Raw genomic sequence first — 23,581 nt, forward strand, 5'->3', positions numbered from 1 at the left:
GGACCTGAATCCCAGTCCTGGCTCATATTCATGTGTCACCACAAAGGAACTGGCTGCACAGGGGCTCCTTGTTGCCACTGGAGTGGGGGACACAGACCATGTGGGTGGCAGTGATGATGCCTGGCTTGGCACCTGGCATGGAGTAGTCCGCAACTGGGGAAGTTTTTCCAGTGCCGGGCTTACCTCTTCACAGGGCTGGTCGCGGCCAGGTGTTTTCAGAGGTATCGCTGGGGGCCATAGGGTGTCAATCAAACTAAAAATCCCCGCTATCCTGGAACAAGGAAAGTTAAAGGTATTCATCATCAGACTCCCTTACTGAGTACTAGGCCAGTGAGCTGGTAGAATGCTTAACAGCCTCTAATGCCTAAGGCCATGGAACTACAATTCGAGATGTGAGGCGATTCAGATGCGGAAGAAAGAAGACACACAGACAGATGGACAGACACTGTGGGAAATCAATTGCACAACAGGAATTTGCTCACTAAATTAGGATCCATCCACACAGTGAAATATTATACAGTCACTGAAATGGTTACAAAAAAAATATTTATGGACATGGAAACACGTTTGTGACACCCTGCTAAGAAAAAAGTAGGCAACAAATTAACTCTCTCACTCACTGTGTGTGTGTGTGTGTGTGTGTGTGTGTATGTATGTGTATCTATGCATGCATCTATATACATATTAAGCCAAAGGAAAAGACTGAAGCCTATAAGAATGTTTTTAGTGGTTATCTGAGTAGAGTTTGAAGGTGATATTTACTTTCTTCCTTTGGATTGGGCATTTTGTATATTTTTCCCAAACAGATATGTATTACATGTAAGAAAAGTTATCTGAGCTGGGTGTGGTGGCTCATGCCTATAATCCCAGCACTTTGGGAGGCTGAGGCGGATGGATCACCTGAGGTCAGCAGTTCGGGACCAGCCTGGCCAACATGGTGAAACCCTGTCTCTACTAAAAATACAAAAATTAGCCAGGCATGGTGGCAGATGCCTGTAAACCCAGCTACTCGGGAGGCTGAGGCAGGAGAATCTCTTGAACCTGGTAGGCGGAGGTTGCAGCGAGCCGAGATCACGTCATTGCACTACAGCTGGGCAACAAGAGCCAAATTCCGTCACACACACAAAAAAGAAAAGTTATCTGAAGTAAAATATATAGAAGGACACAAAAGGACAACACTGTTATGATTTCAGTTATATGGTTCTCACCTTAGATCTGACTGCACTTCCGAGACCTGGCTCTAACCTTTACCTGAGCCCCTTGTTAACAGAGGTGGGAAACAGCAGGGCCCCTGGAGTCAAGAAACTCATCTTGCTTAAGCTCTGCCTTTCATACACTGTGAGACCTTAAGAAAATGCTTGACTCTTACATCAGCCCTTCTGGGAAACTGGGGGTTGCTGCTGGCATTATTGCAAGGAGTAAAGGAAGTAAAGAACATATGTGCAGCACCTACTAGGGTTTCTATACTCAGAGTGAGTATCCAACACATTAGCCACTTGATATTACTATAGTTACCAGTATTGTCATTGCTAAAGCCATAAACTTTTATGCTGTTTTTTGCTCAAAAATCTGCCCAGTTTAAGACGGGATTTTAATCCTAGTGTTACTCTGTGAAGAAACCGAGTAAAATTAGGAGGATGATAAAAGATGAGTGTAAAAAGAGGTCTTTATACAGTATAGAAAAATAAACAACCCTTTCCAGATAGTGACAGAGTGCTTATCAATTTTCCTAAAATTTTGGAGTTTCCCAAAAAGTGTTCTGTGAAGTGTAACCCATGAGAACAGAACTCCCTGCCTGTTGCTGTGTGGTGCATCTGTGGCTGGCAGGACCCTTACACGCTACAGTGGGACTGGACATGGCGGAGGGCCTGGAGAGCCCCGTGTAAAAGGCACCTGTGGCATACTGTTTTAAACTAAAGCTTCTCCCATTTATAACCACGAAACCCTTTTTGGTGTCATCACTAACAATGTCCTGAGAAACTAGTGTTCCCTTGGAATTCTCTTTGAGAAATGCTGTTCGAGAAGCACACAGCCATAGGAAAGTTCTATTTGAATTTAATGACTTTTATTTAGAGGATGGTACCAGCTAATTAAAAAAGTTTAGACACATTATACATTTATATTTAATGCACGACGCTTAGCTGAAGAATGGCTATGGTTAAATAAAATGCTTAGTCTCATAAAAAATCAGCTTCTCTACTGTTTTTAAAAACTATTTTTAAAATAGATAATGGTTTGGATGGCCACTGTTGCCTTGTGAAGCAGAGTTGTCTGGGGCCAGCTTGCACATTCAAATGACTCCCACTTCTGCTGGGCATAGACGTGGTGCAGAAACTCACTTTTGGCACAGTTAAAAAGTATATTGTTCCTCCCACTGCAATTCATTCTTTACTATTCATTTGGTTACACAGGAAACATTCTTTTAAAAAAGTGATCCTTTAAAAATATGTTTAAGAAACAAACAGTCTGACAGGGGAGTGGCTACCATAAGTCTGTCTTTTAAAAAATTAATAAACATTTTTATTTAAAAAGTTTAAAATGTAACGTAAATGTTTAATTAGAGAAAAAGGGGACATACAGATTAATTCATTATGCTTATGATTTGATAACATCATCATGTTGGAATAAATTTCTTGGGGTATACCTTAATTTATAGATTGGATAAAATGAGTCTGTAGACAAATTTTGGTCATTAATCTGTGACAACAAAAGTTTGTGGAGCAGACAAGGAGAGAAGCAGGGCCAGCTGTCCTACCCACCAGGTCCCCAGTTTGGCAGGCTCTGCAGCAGTCAGCAGCTCTCCCAGCAGCTCCCACAAGACACCCAGAGAGCATGGGTGGAGGTCAACTCAGCTACCCGTCACTGAAGGGAGAGCCATGTTTCCCATCACACTCAGTCACAGTTCATCTGACCTCTAAAAATCAGCTGTATTTGAAGAGCAGCAAGAAGAGGGCTGCGGCGTGGTGCAGAACATGCAAAGGAAGGTGACAGCATGGCACAGGCAGGGAACAGGGACAGCCTGGGAGCCTCCTCTGTGCACTCACTTGGGGGCTGCGGCAGACCCACCTGCATGCACAGGCTGTAGAACACGCAGCTGCTCCTGGAGGCGGGAGGAGGGAGGTAGGAGGCCTGGAGGGACCCAATAAGAGCTTTCCTAAAGTCACGCTCAGGACCCTGAAAGACTTTCAGCGCTATGTTTTTATTATAGTAACCAGTGTACTTTTTAAGTGGAAAGATACCAAGATCTATACACATGTTAAAATTATATCTACCAAGTTATACTTAAAATGGTTGAAATTATAAATTTTATAGTACGTTATTTTACCATAATGAAAATTATATTTAACATAAAAATAAATACTAAGTGTTTTTTTTTTTTTCTTTTTTAACAGGGTCTCTTGCTCTGTAATCCAGGCTGGAGTGGCGCAATCATGGTTCACTGAGGCCAACCCTAAGACTGTTTTTGAGTCTTCCACATTCTTTAAAGCAAGGCCACCCCGACATGTGACTAGTCACTGAAGTGTAAGAGGCACTTTCTAAGAACATGTTCTCACTTATAAAAAAGCCCTTGGAGACACCCCTCAAGAGAGACAGAGTAAGGATGGGGGCACCACATCACTTACATCTCATGAGGGCCCCATGGAGAGGCTGAGACTGGGCTGTACTGGAGATGACCGGCACGCAGAAGGGGGTCCTGCCAACTCACTTCCTCCAGGGCTGAGCCTGCACACTCCAACCCCATGACACTGCGGGTGATGTGCATTTGCTCAGAAGAATGCTGGCCACAGACTTGGACAGAGAGGATACTGTCCACCTTCTACAGTGGAAATTCCAAATCTCTCTCAGCTTCATCTTCCTCCCTTGTAGGATTCTGTGATTCTCTAATTCCTAGTGCTGCTGCTGTCCCTCGCTGACATGTGCCTCTGTTTGAGGAGGAAAGACGATTCCAAAGTCTCCAGTGCTAGGTGTGGGTGGTGAAGCAGACACCTTTCTATGCGAGCATGGCAGCATGGGGCGCTAGAAACAGTCAGCCATCTGCGATAAGTGCCTTCTGCACTTGACAGGTGAGTTTGGCTGACTGAAGACTTTCTGTGTTACAAAGTGCTCTCTGGTGCAAAACAGAATTGCACCTGAATATTTCCAATCTATTTGTAATGAAAAATTTACAAAGACATAGCCACTAACTTTAATTTTAAAAACAGTTTCAAATTTGTTTTTGTAATTACCAGATCCTTGAGAGAGAAAAAAATACTCTAAACATTATAAAGGATTAGGAATAAACCGATGGAGATATTTACATGAAGCAAAGTTAACTTATTTCTTAGAATGAAAAAAAAATCAATTTTCTTGCCTGAATTCTGTTTTTGGTAACATATTTTGGAGGCTGTCAAAATCTAAGTAGAAAACAAACCACAAAGGAAGAGAACTAACTTGAGACCATCTTCAGAAAAAATTTACAAATTCAGTTCAAGAGTTGGAAGTGATGTCAAAGGACAGATGTTTCTCCTGAGTAAACTAGAGCCAAGATTTCCCACCGTGCGACAAGAAAGGTGCATGGAAATGAGTAAGCTACACAGATGCAGATAACTTTAACTGGGTACCTCCATTTCCTGAATTCCTAAAAAGGCAGCCCCAGCATCACCCATGAGCTCAGAAATGAGGATGGGGCAAGTCCTGGGGCAATGGAAATCGTCTGCAGACCAAGAAGAGAGTGGGAGTGGCACCATGCCCAAGAGAATTCTAAGAAATACACAACAGAGGAAGGAAGCAGAGTTCTCGCCTCACTGCCATTGAAACAATGCTAAATTTAAATATTTCTACACACATTTTATGGATATTTTGGTGTGGCAAATGATCTACTTCCTCTGGCCTCATTATAGCTGGTATTAATTATCTTGACTGGTAGATGACAAATGTCATTTGAAAAACCAACCATTCAAAGTAAAGGCAACCAAGATTTCCATACTTCAGTCCACCGGAAGAGAGTAAACATGGAAAATCTTGTTTGCACACCAGAACATTAGCTGATATTATCAATTTGCTTACCTATTCTCTAAGTTATTTCAGGGGTTATTTTTTCCATCTGATACTGTCTCATCCAGCTAACTCTCAAATCTTCACAGGGCAATTTAAAACTGCCTGAACCACTTTCTTTTGGGTGTGGACAGAGTGGAATTTGCTCTAGGAGATTTAGGCCACAATGGTGCTGTGGACAACAGAAAATGGAAAGATAACAAGGAAGCACCTGGCCCATGATGCACTCATCCTCACAGAGCTTGGAATCATTTTTTTTTTCTAACCAAGCAAGTATTTTGGGTATAAAATGTTCTTAAAATTTGTCATGTTGCTGCTAATTTCTCTGTACCTGTCACTGTTGTAGAACTCATACCTCTCCAAGAGAGTTCATTTGGATAGTGGAATACTTTAGACCAGTCATTCTTAAAGTGGGGTCTGGGGGTTGCTGGAGGTTCCGAGAGCCTTTCAGGCAGCCTACAAGGCCAAAACTGTTTTCTGCCAAGCCTTTATTTTTCTTTCTCACTTCCATTCTCTCATGAGTGTACAGTGGTATTTTCTAGAGGCCCATGATGTGTGATATTACAACAGATTGAAGGCGGAGCACAGATGATAATCCATCATCTCCTGTTCAACCAGTGAAGAGACCTGCAAAATACAGGGCAATGCGACTCTCATCGCTAAATATTTGTTTTTGTGTTTTAGGAAATATTTTTCATAAAAAATGTTATTTAGGTCATCATGTAATGGGTTGATTATAGACGCTTTTAGGTAAATTAATGTGTTAAATCTTTTTCAGTTTTAATTTCTAACAAGGTAAACACTGAGTAACATATTTTTTAAAAAAAACCTCTTTGGGCCCTCATTACTTTTTTATATTACACACACTTCCCCCCCCACCAAATACATATATTTTTTGGAGATAGAGTCTTGCTCTGTTACCCAGGCTGGAGTGCAGTGGTGTGACCTCCTGGGCTCAAGCAATCCTCTAGCCTTAGCCTCCCAAGTAGCTGGGACTACAGGTGTGCACCACTATTCCTAGCTAATTTTTTAAATTTTTCGTACAGATGGGGTTTCATCACTATGTTTCCCAGACTGGTCTCAAATGTTTGGCCTCAAGTGATCCTTCTGCCTTGGCCTCCCAAAGTGCTAGGATTATAGGTGTGAGCCATCATGACTGGCCAGCCCTCATTCATTTTTATTTGTTTCTTTCCTCCCTGCTTGTCTGTTACATGGTCCTGTTCTTTAGATTGTCTCCCCTCTCTGACTATTTCCCTTTCCTGCCCAATGCTGGCCACACACTACACATCTTCCCCGACACAGCAGGGTCTCTACATGCCAGAGACAACAGACTTCAAACATATCTGGTAGGCTGTATTTTAAGATATAATCTCAATGCAGTCTAAGAAACAATTTCCTATTTGCTGATGAATCATTATTAATAGTGTCCAATAACCTTAGATAGGAGTCCTATTTTGAGTTGCAAAGGTAACTTCCCATTCATTGTAAAATTAGGTCAATGCATGTGGGTTATTTATAAACAATGTAACACTTCCTATAACTCCATTCTTTCCTGTGGTTCCACACTCAACATAAAAATAGTAGTTTCAGGAGCAGGCCAACCTGCAGTGTTGAGAAAGACCTGTGGAGACTCTGAGGAAGTCTCTCTGGACCAGAAAGGAACTCTTCATGTGGCTCTCGGGGCTAGGGCCAGCCTCCCACACTCCCACCCTGGAGGTACACCTCTGAGAAGGGCTCTTGGCACTGCTGTGGCTCCCACTACATGAATGTCACATCGGTGCCAAAGAGAACAGCAAAGGCCGAGCAGTCTTGAAGAGGCAATTCCTGTAACAATCACTGTTGGGTTTTGTACAAGGGCATAGGTGAGAAGAGGCAGAGAGGTCACCCCTGATGCCACTCCGAGGTGCCTCTGCCCCACCTCACCCTCTGTTCTGGGGCTGGTCATCACCGAGATCCTCTGGTTTAGTTAGTGCTGCCTGTTTTGTGTCCTCACGAGAATGTGAACCTCCTGAGGGCAGGCTCTGTGTGTGTGTTCTCTGTGGAATCTCAGTGCCTAGATGAGTCTGGTTCGTGGGAGGCGCATAACACTGGCATGGCATGAGGCCATGAATCTGGCATGCTAGCTAGCAGGGCCGGCAAGACTCTTCAATCCCACCAGCCAGTACTGCACAGTGAGGACACATGGCATTTCAGCAATGCTGGCACCTGTCACATATCACAAGTGTTCCTCAATGCTTCAGTCTGAGAACTTTTCATGAGCCCTGATTTCTTCTGTAAGAAACCCATGGCTTCTGATAAATTTCTTTAACCTAAATTCTCTTGTTCATTTCATTCATTTAATATTAAACTCTAGGCTAGTTGGAGATACAGTTTAGGTATATAATTAAGAAGTAAAAATAATGCCTTCCAGAAGACAGCTTATCTCCTTTTATGTCACCCTTATATACACAAAAAACAACCCTGAGTGAATTAAACTTTTGCCTTGATACTGAAATGGATTTCCTCCAACAAGGTTTGTTCTGCTAGGTAGACAGTAACAAATAGCTCAAGAGATCATGAAGAAACTGGCAGGAGCCATGGAAACCTTGAAACTCTAACAAGATTACATTTGCAGTGATTAAAATGTACCATTAGGCTGGTGGGATGGTAAAATGAGGCCATCGCTCTGGAAAACTGTGTGGCAGCAATCCAGCCATTCATCTCCTTGCTGTCTATCCAAGAGAACTGGAACTTACATCCACACAGAAACTTACATATGAATGTTCGCAGCAGGATTATTCAAGATACCCAGAAAGTAGAAACAACCCAAATGTCCATCAACTGTTGAATGGATAAATTTGATGTATCTATGTCATGAAATATTCAACCAGAAAAAGAATGAAATTCTGGCCTGGTGTGGTGGCTCACACCTATAATCCCAGCGCTTTGGGAGGATGAGGCAGGTGGGTCACCAGAGGTCAGGAGTTCGAATTAGCTGGACGTGGTGGCGTATACCTGTAATCCCAGGTACTCTGGAGGCTGAGGCAGGAAAATCGCTTGAACCCAGGAGGTAGAGGTCGCAGTGAGCCGAGATGGCACCATTGCACTCCAGCCTGGGCAACAAGCGAGAAACTCGGTCTCAAAAAAAAAAAAAAAAGGAAATTCTGATACATGTTACATCATGGATGGACCTTAAAAACATTCTGCTAAAGTGAAAGACACCAGACACCAAAGGTCACATCTGTATGGTTCCACTGACAGGAAACGTCCAGAACAGGCAAATCCACAGGGATGGAAAGTAGAGGAGTGGCTGCCAGGGGAGGGGAAGCGCAGAGCTCCTGCTGAAGGTACTAGGTTTCTGTCTGAGGTGATGAAAATGTGCCAGAATTAGGGTGCTGGTTGCACAACTTTGTGAGTAAAATAAAAACCAATGATTCGTACACTTTAAAAAGGGTAAATTTTAGGGTATGTAAATTATGTCTCAGTTAAGCTGTTATTTAAAAAGTGTTATTAATTTAAGACAGGGGCCTCTAATCAGGAGACCACTAAACCTAACCTGAAATACATCCATTGCTATACTTCCTTCAACTCTGCTTAATGATTTTGCTACAAGCATTATCTTTCTTCTCTTTCCTCAAAGCCCCACTCAAACTAATCTCAAAGTTTCCAGGAAATGAAAAGCTGAGGACTTCTGCAATAAGAGTAGTCCTGTTATCTTCACTGGAAAGCTGACACAGAGTCCAGGAGCAGCACAGGGCTGGGAGCGAACCCAGTGGCTTCAGCACTCTACTTTTGGAGTGGCTGCACTTCCTTTTCCTAAGTCAAGCTAGTGGAATACTAGTTCCATGTAACCCCCGGTGTGCCTGTCGGCCCCGCTAAGCCACAGGAGCGGGTCTTGAGCACCAGGCAAGACAGCCCTGCACTGTGGCTCCTCAGAGGACAGAGTCAGTACCTGTGCTGAGCCCAGGGTTTGTGGCAGCACAGGAGAACATGGCTTAGAATACAAAGAAAAATACTTCCTTGGGTTTCCACATCTGTATAAAACTGTGGCCATGTGAATTTCATACTTAAACCCTCTTCTATGACATAAGATATTGTGGAACAGTAAAATGCACACCATAAAACAGTATTCCAGTAATACTTCTGGTGTGCCCTGGAGAAGCCCTTCAATCACCGTGGTGGGACAGCCAGGAAGGGAATCTGATCAGGCATTCTGACTCCAGAGATTTATCTCTGCTAAGAATATCCTATGAATACCGTATAGATGTGGGAACTTAACGAAACATTTCCAAAGCAAGTTCACTGAATTTCAGAAAGATAATTTTCTTTTTCTTTTCTTTTTTCTTTCTTTTCTTTTTTTTTTTTTTGAGATGCAGTCTTGCTCTCTTGCCCAGGCTGCAGTGCAGTGGCACAATCTTGGCTCACCGCAACCTCCGCCTCCCAGGTTTAAGTGATTCTTGTGTCTCGGGCTCCTAGTAGCTGGGATTACAGGAGTGCACTACCACACAGGGCTAACTTTTGTATTTTTAGCAGAGATGGGGTTTTGCCATGTCGCTCAGGATGGATTCAAACTCCTGACCTCAAGCAATCTGCTGTCCTCGGCCTCCAGAAGTGCTGGGATTACAGGCATGAGCCACTGCACCCGGCCAGCAAGATATTTTTCAGATCGTAGCTAGCTGGAGAAACTGAAAGAAGGAAATTAAAACACCCATCTGAAATTAAGCCCTTTGCATGATTCCTTTGAATCTCTGCTTAAATTTATATAATTATATAAGATAACTTTGTAACTCTGGAATGTCTCACATTTTACAGGACATCTGCTAGTTTTTTTATTTTTTGAGACGGAAACTCGTCTTGTCACCCAGGCTGGAGTGCAATGGTGCGATCTTGGCTCACTGCAACCTCTGCCTTCTGGGTTCAAGTGATTGTCCTGCCTCAGCGTCCAAAGTAGCTGCAACTACAGGCATGTGCCACCATGCCTGGCTAATTTTTGTATTTTTAGTAGAGATGGAGTTTCTCCATGTTGGCAAGGCTGGTCTTGAACTTTTGGCCTCAAGTGATGTGCCCATCTCAGCCTCCCAAAGTGCTGGGATTCCAGGCGTGAGCCACCGTGCCCAGCCTGCTAGTTATATTTAAAAATGTCTTTTGCTAAAGACAGGGCATTAAAAATAATATATATATAAAATATATATGTGTAATATAAAACTAATAATATATATAAAGAAAAAATCTTCCTAATCAACTCTTGACTCAAGATTGGGGACATGAAATTATCAAGTAGTATAATTTAGAAACTTTGTTAAAAAAAATGTTCTTTACACACTTCTGTTCTACTTCATCAGGAAATTACACACACACACACACACACACACACACACACACTCAACTTCACAGGAAATGAAGAGCTCCTGAAACATGTTGCTATCTGCAACTCTGCAAACAGTTCTCTCTTCTGTCCTGGTGGTACTTATTATTCCAAAAGCCTCACATGATCCACGCGCTCACCAGCGTGGAGGTGGAAAAACCCACACTTCCACACAAAATCTGTCAACCCATATCTCTTATAGACACATAAGTTTTTTTTTAAACCAAATATTACAAGTGTGCTCTGATACTTAAAAAAAATCCTTGTCTCCTTACAATTCATCCTATTATCTTGAATTCACACATCATGTAGCTTCCCCTCATAATGCTTCAAAGACTGAAACTGTGAGTCCTATTAAAATAATTTACATTGACGTGCCAAATAATGAAGAGGAAAACAACAAAATATCCTTTATGGAGCAACCAGGCTTCAACCTAATCAGTAAGCAGCCTGCACTGTGCCACGGCCGGCATTGGAGTGTGGTTCATCAGAGCTCCCATGCCACCCCCAGTCACAGAGAGTTGCGGAGGGGAAGGGGCTGTGGCTTGTGTCACAGTCAGACATCTGGTGTGGACTCTGTTCCACCGATGCCTCCCCAGCAAGGTGCCCAGTACCATGAAGCTACGCTAAGCTTCAAGCTGCCAGAATGGATGCAGAATTTGCTTGGGAGCCATGTGAAAGTGAGTTTTAACCCCACTTTCCTACTTTCCAGTTGTATGGCACAGGGTAAAATCTTTATTCCTGATGAGCTTCAAGCTCCTCATCTGTGAAGTGGGTAAAATAATATCTGCTTCTGAGACTTATTTTGAAGATCACACAAAACAGGCCTAACTGGCCTATGATAAACGGTAGCTCTTGACTTTTACACTCCCCTGTTTCCCTTGGTGCTCAAGTTAATCTCATTTTACCTGAAGGAGACATAGACCCATAGCCTCTGCTGGGAGTGTTCTGGTTAAAAGTAACCCAACCAACCTGGGAGAGCTATGGGTCCAGAAGCCATTTCAAAAACACTTAATGCTTCCTGGGGCCCTGCCTGTGGGTCATGAAAACAAGTCCAGTTACATACTCTGGCCAGGCAGTCCCACTTTGGGAATGCTATCTGCTCCCCCTCCAAAAATCGGTTCTTGTGCTGATAAAAAGACAAGCCACTTATAACACATAAATTATATACAACCAATGAAGGACTACTACTCAAAATATATAAAGCTCAAAACCCCAAAAGAAAAATAAACAAAAGACTTGAACAGCACTTCATCAAAGTGGAAACACAAACAGCAATACACAGCAAAAGGCTCTCAGTCTCAGCAGTAATCAGGAGCTGGAATTTAAACCACAGTGAATTCCACTACAGACCCACCAGGCTGAAAAAAAAGCAGTCGGGAAAAAAGATAACGAGGACACCTAAGTGTACCAAATAATGGAAAGACAGCAGAGCAGCAGGAGCTCTACTATGCTAATAGGAATGGAGGCTGAACTCCGCTTCTGGAAGACAGTTTAGCATTATCCATTGAAGGTTAGGAACACCCCACCCCCATGATGTGCACACCTGTGGCCTAGGGGATACACAGCAGGGACTCCTGCCCCTGCCAGCAGTGACCAGAAATGCCTAGAACAACTGCATGAAGAAAGAGATTGTGGTAAATGCATAAAATGGAGTGAAAATGAATAAACCGGAGCTACCTGCAATAGACAGATGAATCTTACAAGGTTTATTGGTTTAACACTATGTGTCTCCAGTCCTCCTCTGTAAGGGGCCCCCACACCAGGGTCCTTTTGTGTGCATCTGGGGCCGCGGCATCTCTAGTGAGCAAAAAAAGCAAAACACAAAGAATGTGCAAGCATGATGCTGTTTCCATAAAGTTCAAAAACAGGTAAACCTATATGCGCACACATACACGCCTTTTTTTTTTTTGATAGCCAGGTCTCAATCTGTCACCCAGTGATTCTCCCACCTCAGCCTCCCAAGTAGCTAGGACTACAAGTGTGCACCATCAAACTCGGCCAGTTTTTTATTTTTTATTTTTTTATTTGTTTAGAATGAATTCTTTTTAAAAAAATGTTTGTGGGTACATAGCAGAGAATCAGGAGGGTTCTTCTGTTTTCCCTAGAGTAGATTTTTATTTTTTGTAGAGATAAGGCCTATGATGCCCAGGCTGGTCTCGAACTCCTGGCCTCAAGTGATCCTCCTGTCTTGGCCTCCTGAAGTGCTGGAATTACAGGCGTGAGACACCATGCCCAGCCTAAATATATTTTTTAAAGATGTATAAAAAGTAGTATAACTGCAAAGAACCACATGGAAGAAATTTCAGAAGTGTGAAGATCTTTAGGATCGGGGTGGGGGCAGCAGGTGGCTTTTGGATACCCGCCATGTTTATTGAATTACAGTGGTGGGTTCGTGAGTGAGCTTTATTTATTCACTTATTATTTGTTACAATCTACAATTATGCCATTGTTCATATGCTTGTTATATTTCACAGTAAAGAAGGTTAAAATATAATCTCAATAAATAAAGGAGATACAGACAGAGATACACAAGGAAGTGTGTTGCAGCACTGCTTTGAAGTGTTAAAAACCAGAAACAACCTGAATATCTATCAGGAGAGGGACATCCTGGTGAAATTAAGTGAAAAAGGCAAACCATATTTTTTTGTTTACAGATATGTCTACATTCATGGAGAAAGATGTGAAAGATTACTTACTGGGGTAAATATCCAGTGGGTAAAAGGTAAAAGAGAGATTATTAAATTGTTATAATTTATGTTAGTTATGTGAACAGCAACAACCAACAAAAGCAGTGGCTATATTACTATTGCATTTACAGATCATACTGAAAGCCCTAATCTGAGGCCTTTTACAAATGTATGGTCCACGTTCAACGGCTTCATCACAACCCACCCTGTTGTTGGTGTCTTGAGAAAGAGAAGTAAATTATCTTGCTTTCATTTAACAGTAATGAAAACTAAAAGTAATGATATTAAAAGTAATGGTAAAAACCGCAATTACTTTTGCACTAACCTTTTTTAACAGCTGATTAGTTTTGTTAATAAGTATCTAAGTAAACGGAAAAAAAAAAGAACACTAACTAAACCAAAAGCAGGCAGTGTAATTATTTACTATGGATTTAATACTCTTCCTGGTTACTCAAGACAATCCTAGTATAGTTTATTGCTGTTGTTTAACAAAAACAGTGGAAAATACCAAGAATCTAAATTAATATCAACATCACTGACAAGAAATAATCAGATCTTTGTTTTGAGGGCCAGGGGTTATAACTATAAAACAAACGAGAAATTTATAGAAATGAATTATCCTAAAACTGGAAGTAATTAAATGTCAGCTGTAGTACCGAAAATCAGACTTTGGAATTTGGTGGACCTGTCTTGAGACCCATCTCACATACAGGGATCCAAATTACTTAATGTCAGTGAACTTCGGGGTCTTATCTAAAAAATAAATACCATGATCTAATTTATTACCTAGTTTGAAGGTAAAATGAAAAAAATAGAGTGACTCTAGTGAAACTCAAGCTTTCTTTTCTTTCCACTTTCAGCATCCCATATTAACAGAGAGATTTTCTTGGTAAATTATAAAGATTTAAGTGTTTTTTCCAAAATTCAAATCTGTAAGGTTTTCCAATTTTGAGAATTCAGCTAATAATAGCATATTTAAAGTAAGTATTTGGATTTTTAATTTGAGATTAATCCAGGAACATTTCTATTCTGCTTCTGAATCATACTGCTACCCAGTGTCCCCATGATAGCAACTACTGCCGCAAGCTATTAACCTGAGAGGAAGAAAGAAGAACAACTATGGAATATGCGAAATGTTTTTATGAGCAATTAATCCACAACAGATGCTTTCAGACTATGCTGCTGGACTCCTAAGGAGCTGGGTGGGGAGCCATGGTGGCCCAACTCATCCACCTTCCAGAACAAACAACTTCACATAATTTGTTTTATAAGCTGCTCCTTCCCCTTCCCTTCTCTCTCCTCCTCCCTTCCTTCCCTCCCTCCCTTTCCTTGTATATAGACAGGTCTCGAGATGTTACCTAGGCTGGCCTTGAACTCCTGTGCCCAAGTGATCCTCTTGCCTTGGTCTCCCAAAGTGCTGGGATTACAGGTATGAGCCATCGTGCCTAAACATATTTATATTAAAGAAAAACAGGGCCAGGTGCAGTGGCTCACACCTGTTATCCCAGCACTTTGGGAGGCTGAAGTGGGCGGATCACGAGGTCAAGAGATCAAGACCATACTGGCCAACATGGTGAAACCCCGTTTCTAATAAAAATACAAAAATAAGCTGAGTGTGGTGGTGTGCACCTGTAGTCCCAGATATTCGGGAGGCTGAGGCAGGAAAATCGCTTGAACCCGGGAGGTGGAGGTTGCAGTGAGCAGAGATCAAAAAAAAAAAAAAAAAAAAAAAAAAAAGAAAAACAAAAACCGAAAGTCTTAAAACCACTGGCCTCCACCACTGCACTCTAGCCTGGGCAACAGAGTGAGACTCTGTCTCAAAAAAATAAAGAAAATAAAATCACTGACCTCCTACTGGTAGATGATTATGATTTCTGTGGTAGGAAGGACAGTGAGGGGTAGGGTGGGGGAAATATTTTTAAGAGAAGAAATGATTAAAAAAAGAATAAAACAAAACCCTGCCCATTTACTGAATTCTAGACTTACTGTGCTATAAGGTAACTAGTTAAATTACTAACCTGGAGGGATATGTATGTTTTTATGCTGTCATATCAGCTGATCTTCCATTTGTTTTGTTTTGTTTTGTTTCTTTTTTTGAGACAGAGTTTTGCTCTTGTTGCCCAGGTTGGAGTGCAATGGTGCGATCTTGGCTCACTGCAACCTCTGCCTCCAGAGTTCTAGCGATTCTCCTGCCTCACCCTCCCAAGTAGCTGTGATTACAGGTGCCTGCCACCACGCCCGGCTAATTTTTAGTATTTTCAGTAGAGACGGGGTTTCACCACGTTGGCCAGGCTGGTCTTGAATCTCTGACCTCAGGTGATTCACCTGCCTCGGCCTCTCAAAGCGCTGGGATTATAGGCATAAGCCACCGCATACAGCCCATTTGGTTTCTTTTATCCCTGTTTTAAACTAAATCTCTCTGTACAAATCCCAATGGCTTCATTATCCATTCTTTCCCATTATTGGGTTATTGACAATGCCTAGCAATGTCCAACTGGATGATTTATATTCTTCCTTGGGAAAAACATGGAGCACTTTCAAACTGTATCATGTTTCTAAATTACTTCTGATTTCTTTCTTCTACCCATTTTGTTTGTAAAAACAAGACAACAAAGTCTTGGGTCAGTGCTGGCTAGATTTCTACTTTTTCAGTTAAGTAGAAAGAAAAAGTCTGAGGAAGAAGGGAAAAGCAACTTCTTACATGCTGGTTTACACTGCACAAGGTACTTCTATGAATGTGATCTCATTAAATTCTCCTAACAACTTTCGGAAGTAGATTTATCCTTGTTGATAACTAAGGATGGGATTAGTACCAATCAACCAGCAAATTTAAGAACCAATGTATTAACCAAGATATATGGATTCTAAAACCAGAGCTGTGAATCAGTGCCGAATCACAGCTGTCTTCCCTCAGTGATCAGGGCGCTCCTAGAAGTTTTTTTTTTTTTTTAAACCAGCAAGTTCCCTTGAGTAAGCCTGGCCCACACAGTCAAATAATTCAGAGCTAACTTGGTTATACTGTGTCCCTTGGTCATGTGGGAGTAGGTAGTGGAGTGAGGGAGGAAGAATAAAATCACTTTTGAGAACATTTCTAAAAAATTTGTTTTTATAGCCAAGAAAAATTTTTAACAGTTTGTTAGGTTCAGATTTCATCATTTATTAATCAGGTTTTTTTTTTTTTTTGAGACGGAGTCTTGTTCTGTCACCCAGGCTGGAGTGCAGTGGTGTGATCTTGGCTCACTGCAACCTCTGCTTCCTGGGTTCAAGTAATTCTTCCTACCTCAGCCTCCCGAGTAGCTGGGACTATAGGCACGCGTCACTATGCCCAGCTAATTTTTTATACTTTTAGTATAGACAGGGTTTCATCGTGTTACCCAGGATGGCCTTGATCTCCTGACCTCGTGATCCGCCTGCCTCAGCTACCCAAAGTGCTGGAATTACAGGTGTGAGTCACTATGCCTGGCCAAATTGGGTTTTACTGAACACTGTGCTAACTGCTATAGAGGATACAAAAATAACACTTGGCCCTGAACAGCAGCCTATTTTTGGTCAAAAGATGGTCTAACCAAATTGAGTATCCCTAATCTGAAATTCAAAACTTTTTGGGCACTGATGTGACACTCAAAGGAAATGCTCTTTGGAGTATTTTGGATTTCATATTTTCCCATTAGGGATGCTCAACCAGTAAGTATAATGCACATATTTCAAAATTCATAAAAATTGGAAATTTGAAACACTCCTAGTCCTAAGCATTTCAGAAAAGGGATGCTCAACTTGTACTGGAAAAATAAGTTTATGGGTGGAGGGTAAGGTCATTTTACTCTGAGTGCTTTCCCATGGGCCTCTGCCTAGAAACTCAAACCTATGAGTCCTAGCCAAAGGGCTCCTCCCCTGCTGACCAAAGCAGATGAAGGGGATGTTCACCCACTCCAGCAAAAGTGTTATTAACCTGCTGCTCTCTGGAGTGTAAATGCCTTGAGGGCAGGAGCTATGAATTCACATGCCCATGCTGTTTGTTAAATGAGTAAGTGAAGCCATAGCAACATACAGAAGACTGTAGTCAAAGCAGAACTTTTATCTAATTGACAATAAGGTGAACTTATTTTTGTTGAGTAGTGGTAAGTACAGTCCAACAGTTTTAAATAGTTTTAGCTTCAGTAGTAGAAGGGTAGGTACTCAGGGCAGGAATGCTGGGAATGGTTAATGCTTAGCCTACACAGTTCAAACAGAATCTCTCAGATGGTTTGTGGTTCTCATTCATCCTCCTTCCTGTGATCAAACAGATGGGTGTTCCAAGCCTGATCACAGTCCCTTGTCTTCCCTTTGCATGCTTTAATCACTCTTGATTTTCACTCTCATTGATAGTGAAAGTAGATTACATGGAGTAGACATAAAATCAGGATTCTTATCTTAAGGATAAGAGATCTTCCACTGAAAGACAAAAGTGATGGCTGGTTTAGAGGGGTGCCTATTTTAATAAACAAATCCATGTTCTTATTTCCCCAAAATAGACTTACTGGCCAAGGTTAATAATAACTGGCATTTCCTTTTTGAGCCCCTATTCCTTATGTTATACCTTTTTGATATATGTGGAATTATGCCCAGAAGTTCCATTGAGACACTATTCTTTTCCAACTGAACTTATGAAATATCTGTAGTTATTTTCATAAGAGCATAAGCACTTTCTAGACATTCAGTTCATTTTTCTTTTTTAAACTTGAGGTAAAATTAATATAAAATTATAGTAAGAAAATAATTAAAGTAAATTAAAACTTCATAAAATTAGTCATTTTAAAGTATGCAATTTAGTGGTATTTAGTACATTCAGAATGTTGTGCACACACTACCTCTATTTAATTGCAGAATATTTCCATATCCCAAAGTAGACCCCATCCCCATTAGCAGTCACTCCCATTTCCTCTCTTCTCAGGCCCTGGCAGCCCATCTGCTGTCTCCATAGATTTGCCTGGTCTGGACATTTCACAATAAGGGAGTCACAAGGCATGAGACCTTTTGTGTCTGTTTTTTTTTTTTTGGACTTAGCATCATGTTTTTGAGGTCCATCCATGTTGTAGCATGCTCCTTTTAGTTAGTTCACTTTGGATGTAATAAAAACCTATTTTATGGCCCATTTCATGTCTTCTCTTAAAAAATGTTTCCTTCCTTTACTTCCAGTTCTACTTCTCTGTTTGCATTGGGGTGATGTTTCAGGACAACGACCAGCTTGGTTTAATTGTATCCCTTTCAATTTTATTATTGATGCTATATCCCATATTCTTCTGACCTAAGCATATAAATTCCTCCTTTTTTCCCTCCTTAATTAAATCACTGAAGATTCATGACTGCTTAGCTGCTAATGAAAATGAAGAAACTAAAGCTTAGAAGTATAATATTAGTCAGTTTACTGTACTTCTACACATTCCTTTATTATTCTAATGAGAAAATAAGTCTTTGTAAATGAAAGATTCAACTTTTCAACTTCTGATTTTCCTCATTGTTCTTGTGCAAAATATACATTATCAAAATTATTTTAAGCAGATTAAGTTATTAAGATAAAGACTCTTTGTATAAGAATCAATTAATGTGTTCAAAGTAAAGCAACCAAATATATAAGGAAGTGAAGAAACAGTTGAAGCCTTAGAGAGTTATAAATTCTAATAATGACATGTGTGACTTGGGACTAGGACTTTAGATTTAAAAAATATATTTCCTTTAAAATAAAAATAAGTCACTATCTCTATTAATCTTTGATTAGACTCACTAGTAAAAATGATTGTCAGTTTATAGTAACAACAAAGGCACTCAGAAATAAAGCGATTAAACAAAAATCAGAAAAACAGACTTCATCTTCCTAAAATGTAACCAATCCAAAGAAAATGTTTTGTAGAGCTTACTTTACCTTCTAAAATGCTCTACGTTTAAAATAAAAAAATCGCAATCCGGATGCTTAGAATGCATTATTTTAGCAGAAGAGTTTACAAAGAGATACTTCACAATAGGTAAATATTGGTCAAAAAAACCCCAGTCTTAAAGGACAGTAAAGTTTAATTTAGACTTAAAATCCTAGTGGGAGGTAACATTTGGCAGAAAGAAAACAAACTATAGGGAAAACACAAAACACACTTCTAAACTGATGAAGGGCTTGAAGTAACAGCATGCTGCTCAGGGAGAAAGTGTCTACTGCTGCTGCTCTGAGCAGTCCTGGTCTCAAGATTCGCATTCTCTCTCTCTCTCTTTTCTTTTTTTTGAGATGGAGTCTTGCTCTTTCACCCAGGCTGGAGTGCAATGGCATGATCTTGGCTCACTGCAACCTCCGCCTCCCGGTCCAAGTGATTCGCCTACCTCAGCCTCCCGAGTACCTGGGATTACGGGTGCACAGCACTACATGGCACGCCTGCCTGGCCAGAAACTCCTGACCTCAGGTGATCTGCCTCTCGGCCTCCCAAAGTGCTGGGATTACAGGTGTGAGCCACTGCGCCCGGCCCAGCACTCTCTCTTAAGTGATACTTTATTTTCCTTTCAGACACTCTGGTGAAGTCACAGGAACAATTATATTTTTCAAAATCATGAAAGAATTCTTAAAAATGTCCTTTGAAGCAGGATTTCTAAGCATAGCAATTAAGAAAGAGATTCTGGACCTCAAACCCCAAGGGAAGTGTGTGGCTTTTTAAAAGGGTGGCCTTTTTGAAGAAGGAAAATCAAAGGAAGTAAATTACTATTGAAGTTTCTTACCCAAGGAGAGCTCTTACCACTACATATTTCCTGTTGAAGGAGCCTCTGAAATGATTCTCCAATAAATAACCCAGCCCGGTAAACTCATGTGGAATGATTCTTAAGGGTTCCCTCTCCAGCACTTTGGTGTATCCCAGTTTCACTCAGCTAGACGGAAGGTGATGGGCTCTGTGGGAGACTGAAGACCCCAGCATCCTGCCCAGTCACAGCTGGGCTGGCTGGTGGACCCTGGGCCAGTCACCCTACCTCTGTCTCAGGCCCTCTTCTGTAAGACCGGGTAGACGCTGAGCCTCCTCCTCTGTAACTGACTTTTGTGAAGACTAAAAGGAAAAGGGAAAGTGCAATGCATACAACTTTTTTTTCTGTGAAAAATTCATAATGAACACTCACACTCTTGCCATCCGTGATAAAGTGCTTTCACTGCATGCCCATGTTCACTTTCCCTTAAATTAGTGAGGACACCGAGGGTCTGTGTCCACAGGCACATGGCTAGTGTGGTTGTCACCTGCACCGCACACAGACCCTGGCACCAAATGGGTCGCCACCCTTACTGCTATAATTGAGCTCCAATAATTATGAAGTATAAAAATACACATTTAAATCTTGCTGACAAAAGTTCTAAGATTAACCCAAGAAAACACCTAATGTGCATCCCACAAATAAAAATTGTTTGCTTATCATGTGTCAGAAATTCTGCTACCTACAGAAAATATAATGGTAAATGAGAAACAGCACCTGCCCTGAGGGAGCCTACCAACCACCAGGCAAGTGTGAAATATGGTGGCTGGGCACGCAACTGACACACCCTCACTGACTGTCTACGTGTAGACACCCTACAAGGAACAGTTGTAACAATGATGAAGCCATCATAGGTCCATTAGACTCAGAGACCAGTGGCCCAGAGCATGGCACAGGCCACCACTGGAGGGGATGGAGGCAGGCGGGCACATGGCGCAGGCAGCACTGGAGGGAGTGGGGAAAGGTGGGCACCTGGCACAGGCCAGCGCTGGAGGGGATGGGAAAGGTGGGCACCTGGCACAGGCCAGCACTGGAGGGGATGGGAAAGGTGGGCACCTGGCACAGGCCAGCACTGGAGGGGGTGGGGGAAGGTAGGCACGTGGCACAGGCCAGCACTGGACAGCAGCCCTTGTATGATGCATCTATGATGCACTGGAGGACTCCTCATATGAATGTCATGATGTTCTCATATTATTCATCAAAAAAAGGGGCACACTCAAACCTATACCAGTGACATCACTCACTGACATTAAAACATGCGTCTGTGTTGGGCCACAGGCCAGCAGACATCCCACACAGTCCTAGGCACAGGCACCAGAGTGAGCTGCAAGCTTACCTCCATGGTGCTGGTGGAGAGGAGAGGGCATCCTGGTGGTGGTTGCAGCACGAGGCAAGTGAGGCAGTGCTGGGCCCTTAATGAAGGTACAGTATGAGACTGGCCTGTGAGGGAAAAGGGGCTTAAATAAAGCCCAGGAAACTAGTGCACAGGCTAGCAGGGCAGTGGACTGGGAATCCCACTGGGGGCTACAAAGGAACTTTCTATCCTGACTCGGATTGGTTAATTTCTGAGCATGCTGATTGAGCTTGGTTTCTGATATAAAGCTTATCACCACTTAATCTGCTGCCATAAAAATGGAAGTTCGTGTTTAGACAATAGCTTCTCATTGGCTCATTCTCTGAAATGCACTTCCTCCCCTCACCTTTTCATGGAAGCTGACCAGGGCAGCAGTCCTCGCCTTGTCCTCACTCTGCAGGGGATGAAATGGCTATGTGGGCCTGGGAGCTTGCCCTCCCTTTCCATTCTAGCCCTTAGCCCATGGCTTTCCCATTCTCTCCAGAGCTCCTACATCCTACCCCACCCTCTGCACCCCCTCCAAGGTGGGTGCTCTGAGCCTCCGCTCCCTGTGTGGGTGCTTGCCAGGTGGTGCCACATCACCAGCTATCCTTCTGAGTCTCCCCTTGGTTCCTACACTGCTGTAAGTGTAGAGGAAGCGAGCTGTTTTGTGCTCCTGGCATGTGCCACAGCTCCTGAGAGCTCCCTAGGTATCACTTCTCTGTTCTCCTTCCTTCAACTGTGGGAAAAGTTTCCAGCCTTGTGGCCCTATCCCAATCTCTCCCTCAATTTCCCATCTATTGTAGGTACAGGAGTAAAGATAGTCTTACTTCATTTTTGTGTTTATGACCTCTTCTCTTCTTCACTCAAAAACTCATATTGAACCTCATTTCTCCAGAACCAATGCAAAATCCCTAATAATAGGATTTAGGCTTTATCTAGCAGACTTTATACCTCAGTATATTCTGGTTTGGGATAAATCCCCCAAATCTCGCACACAGCTCAGTGCCATGGCAACTAGCTAGGAGCATAGTACAAATAGGGACTAAATAATATTTACTGAATAAGTGAGTGAATTATCTTATTTATTTATTTTTTTGAGGTGAAGGTCTCACTATGTTGCCCTGGCTGGTCTCAAACTCCTGAGCTCAAGCGATCTGCCCACCTTTGCCTCCCAAAGTGCTAAGTTACAGGCATGAGCCACTGCACCCAGTCATAATCTCTCTTGAATAAACCCTCTTACTTCCCCTTTCGCATCTCTCTCTCTCTAAATCCTATATTTGTATTCACAGATAACATCTCACCAATTTAGAGACACTTTTCTTTCTGCTAGATCAAGATGTTTAAAGCTTTTGTTCTAATTTCTTTCATGAAACCTTCTGGGATCAGTCAGCTAAGGTCTAGTTATTTCAATCATCAACTACTCTAATACTTCTACCTGTCCTGTTTTGGGTTGAAAGGGACACAATTCAAGGTCAAAGACCATGTCAGTTGCTTTCTTTGTCATTCTCAACACCCAGACAGCACCCTCTGTAGACACTGAGTATTGACAAAATGCTTGCTCTTCAGTAAGAGCTTCTCCAGTACATTGCTGTAAAAGGGCCCTTCAAGCGGCCTACAGAAAATAGTACCTATAAATTAATAATGTATTTTGGACTCAGTGGTTGTTTTAACAAGTTGGGAATTAAATATCAGATTTTTGAACTGAAAGAGGTCTCCTTTCCCCACTCTCCCCAAAAGAATTTGTTAGCTATAGTTTCTATACCTATGATAGGTTAACATATTTCAGGGAATTTCTTTTCTTTTTCTCAGTATTGCCCTGGCAAATACAAATAAAAGCATATAATAAACAGCAATAAAAAAATAAAGTTCACACACAGAATTATGACACCAAAGCCCTGTGACTTCTCAGCTTGTTTGGCCTACTAAAGTGCTGCACAGGCTACTTGGGAGGACAGAGGTCGGTGGTGGGCGGGGAGGTGGGCTGGAGGGTGGCCCTTAGCAGAGAGTCACTGAGGAATAGCAGGAGTGCCCTGGAGAGGAAGGAAGCACAGGCTGTGCTGCATGTTCTGCGGTGAGCATATATCAGACTGGCACTGTTGTGAAAACTGTACAGTTTCTAAACCGAAGCTCGGGTTGTTTTTCTGACTCTTCTTCCTCTGACCAGTCGACATAGACGCTCAAATCCAAAAAATTAGTCTGTCAGAGAAACAAAAGCTATGCTGCTGTTTTTCTGCGAGCCTCTGGACTAAAGTCCCCTGCAACACAGTCACTCAACAGCAGGTAGGGCTGAGTGATGTTTCATCACCAGAACTGTGGATCAGGTGAAATTTAGATCTGGTAGGCCAGATCTAAGAGGCTCTGTGACTTAGCCCAAACATACAACTATCTTCCAATTGGGAAAAGGTTATTTTCTGTATTAGATACTGA

The 23,581-nt window shown here is 42.0% G+C and overlaps 1 protein-coding gene across 13 annotated transcripts in view; it reads right to left on the reverse strand.

The window, feature by feature from the left end:
- LOC105496910 (scaffold protein involved in DNA repair) overlaps nt 1–23,581 on the reverse strand; it is a 477,476-nt gene that overhangs the window by 38,384 nt on the left and 415,511 nt on the right. For all 13 annotated transcript variants that reach the window (XM_011767553.3, XM_011767557.3, XM_011767555.3 and 10 more), the window contains one exon: nt 184–271. In XM_011767553.3, the coding sequence (XP_011765855.2) occupies nt 184–271 (88 nt within the window). The remainder of the gene's footprint in view (nt 1–183; nt 272–23,581) is intronic.

This window comes from Macaca nemestrina, chromosome 8 (assembly GCF_043159975.1).
Source record: "Macaca nemestrina isolate mMacNem1 chromosome 8, mMacNem.hap1, whole genome shotgun sequence".
NCBI lineage: Eukaryota > Metazoa > Chordata > Mammalia > Primates > Cercopithecidae > Macaca > Macaca nemestrina.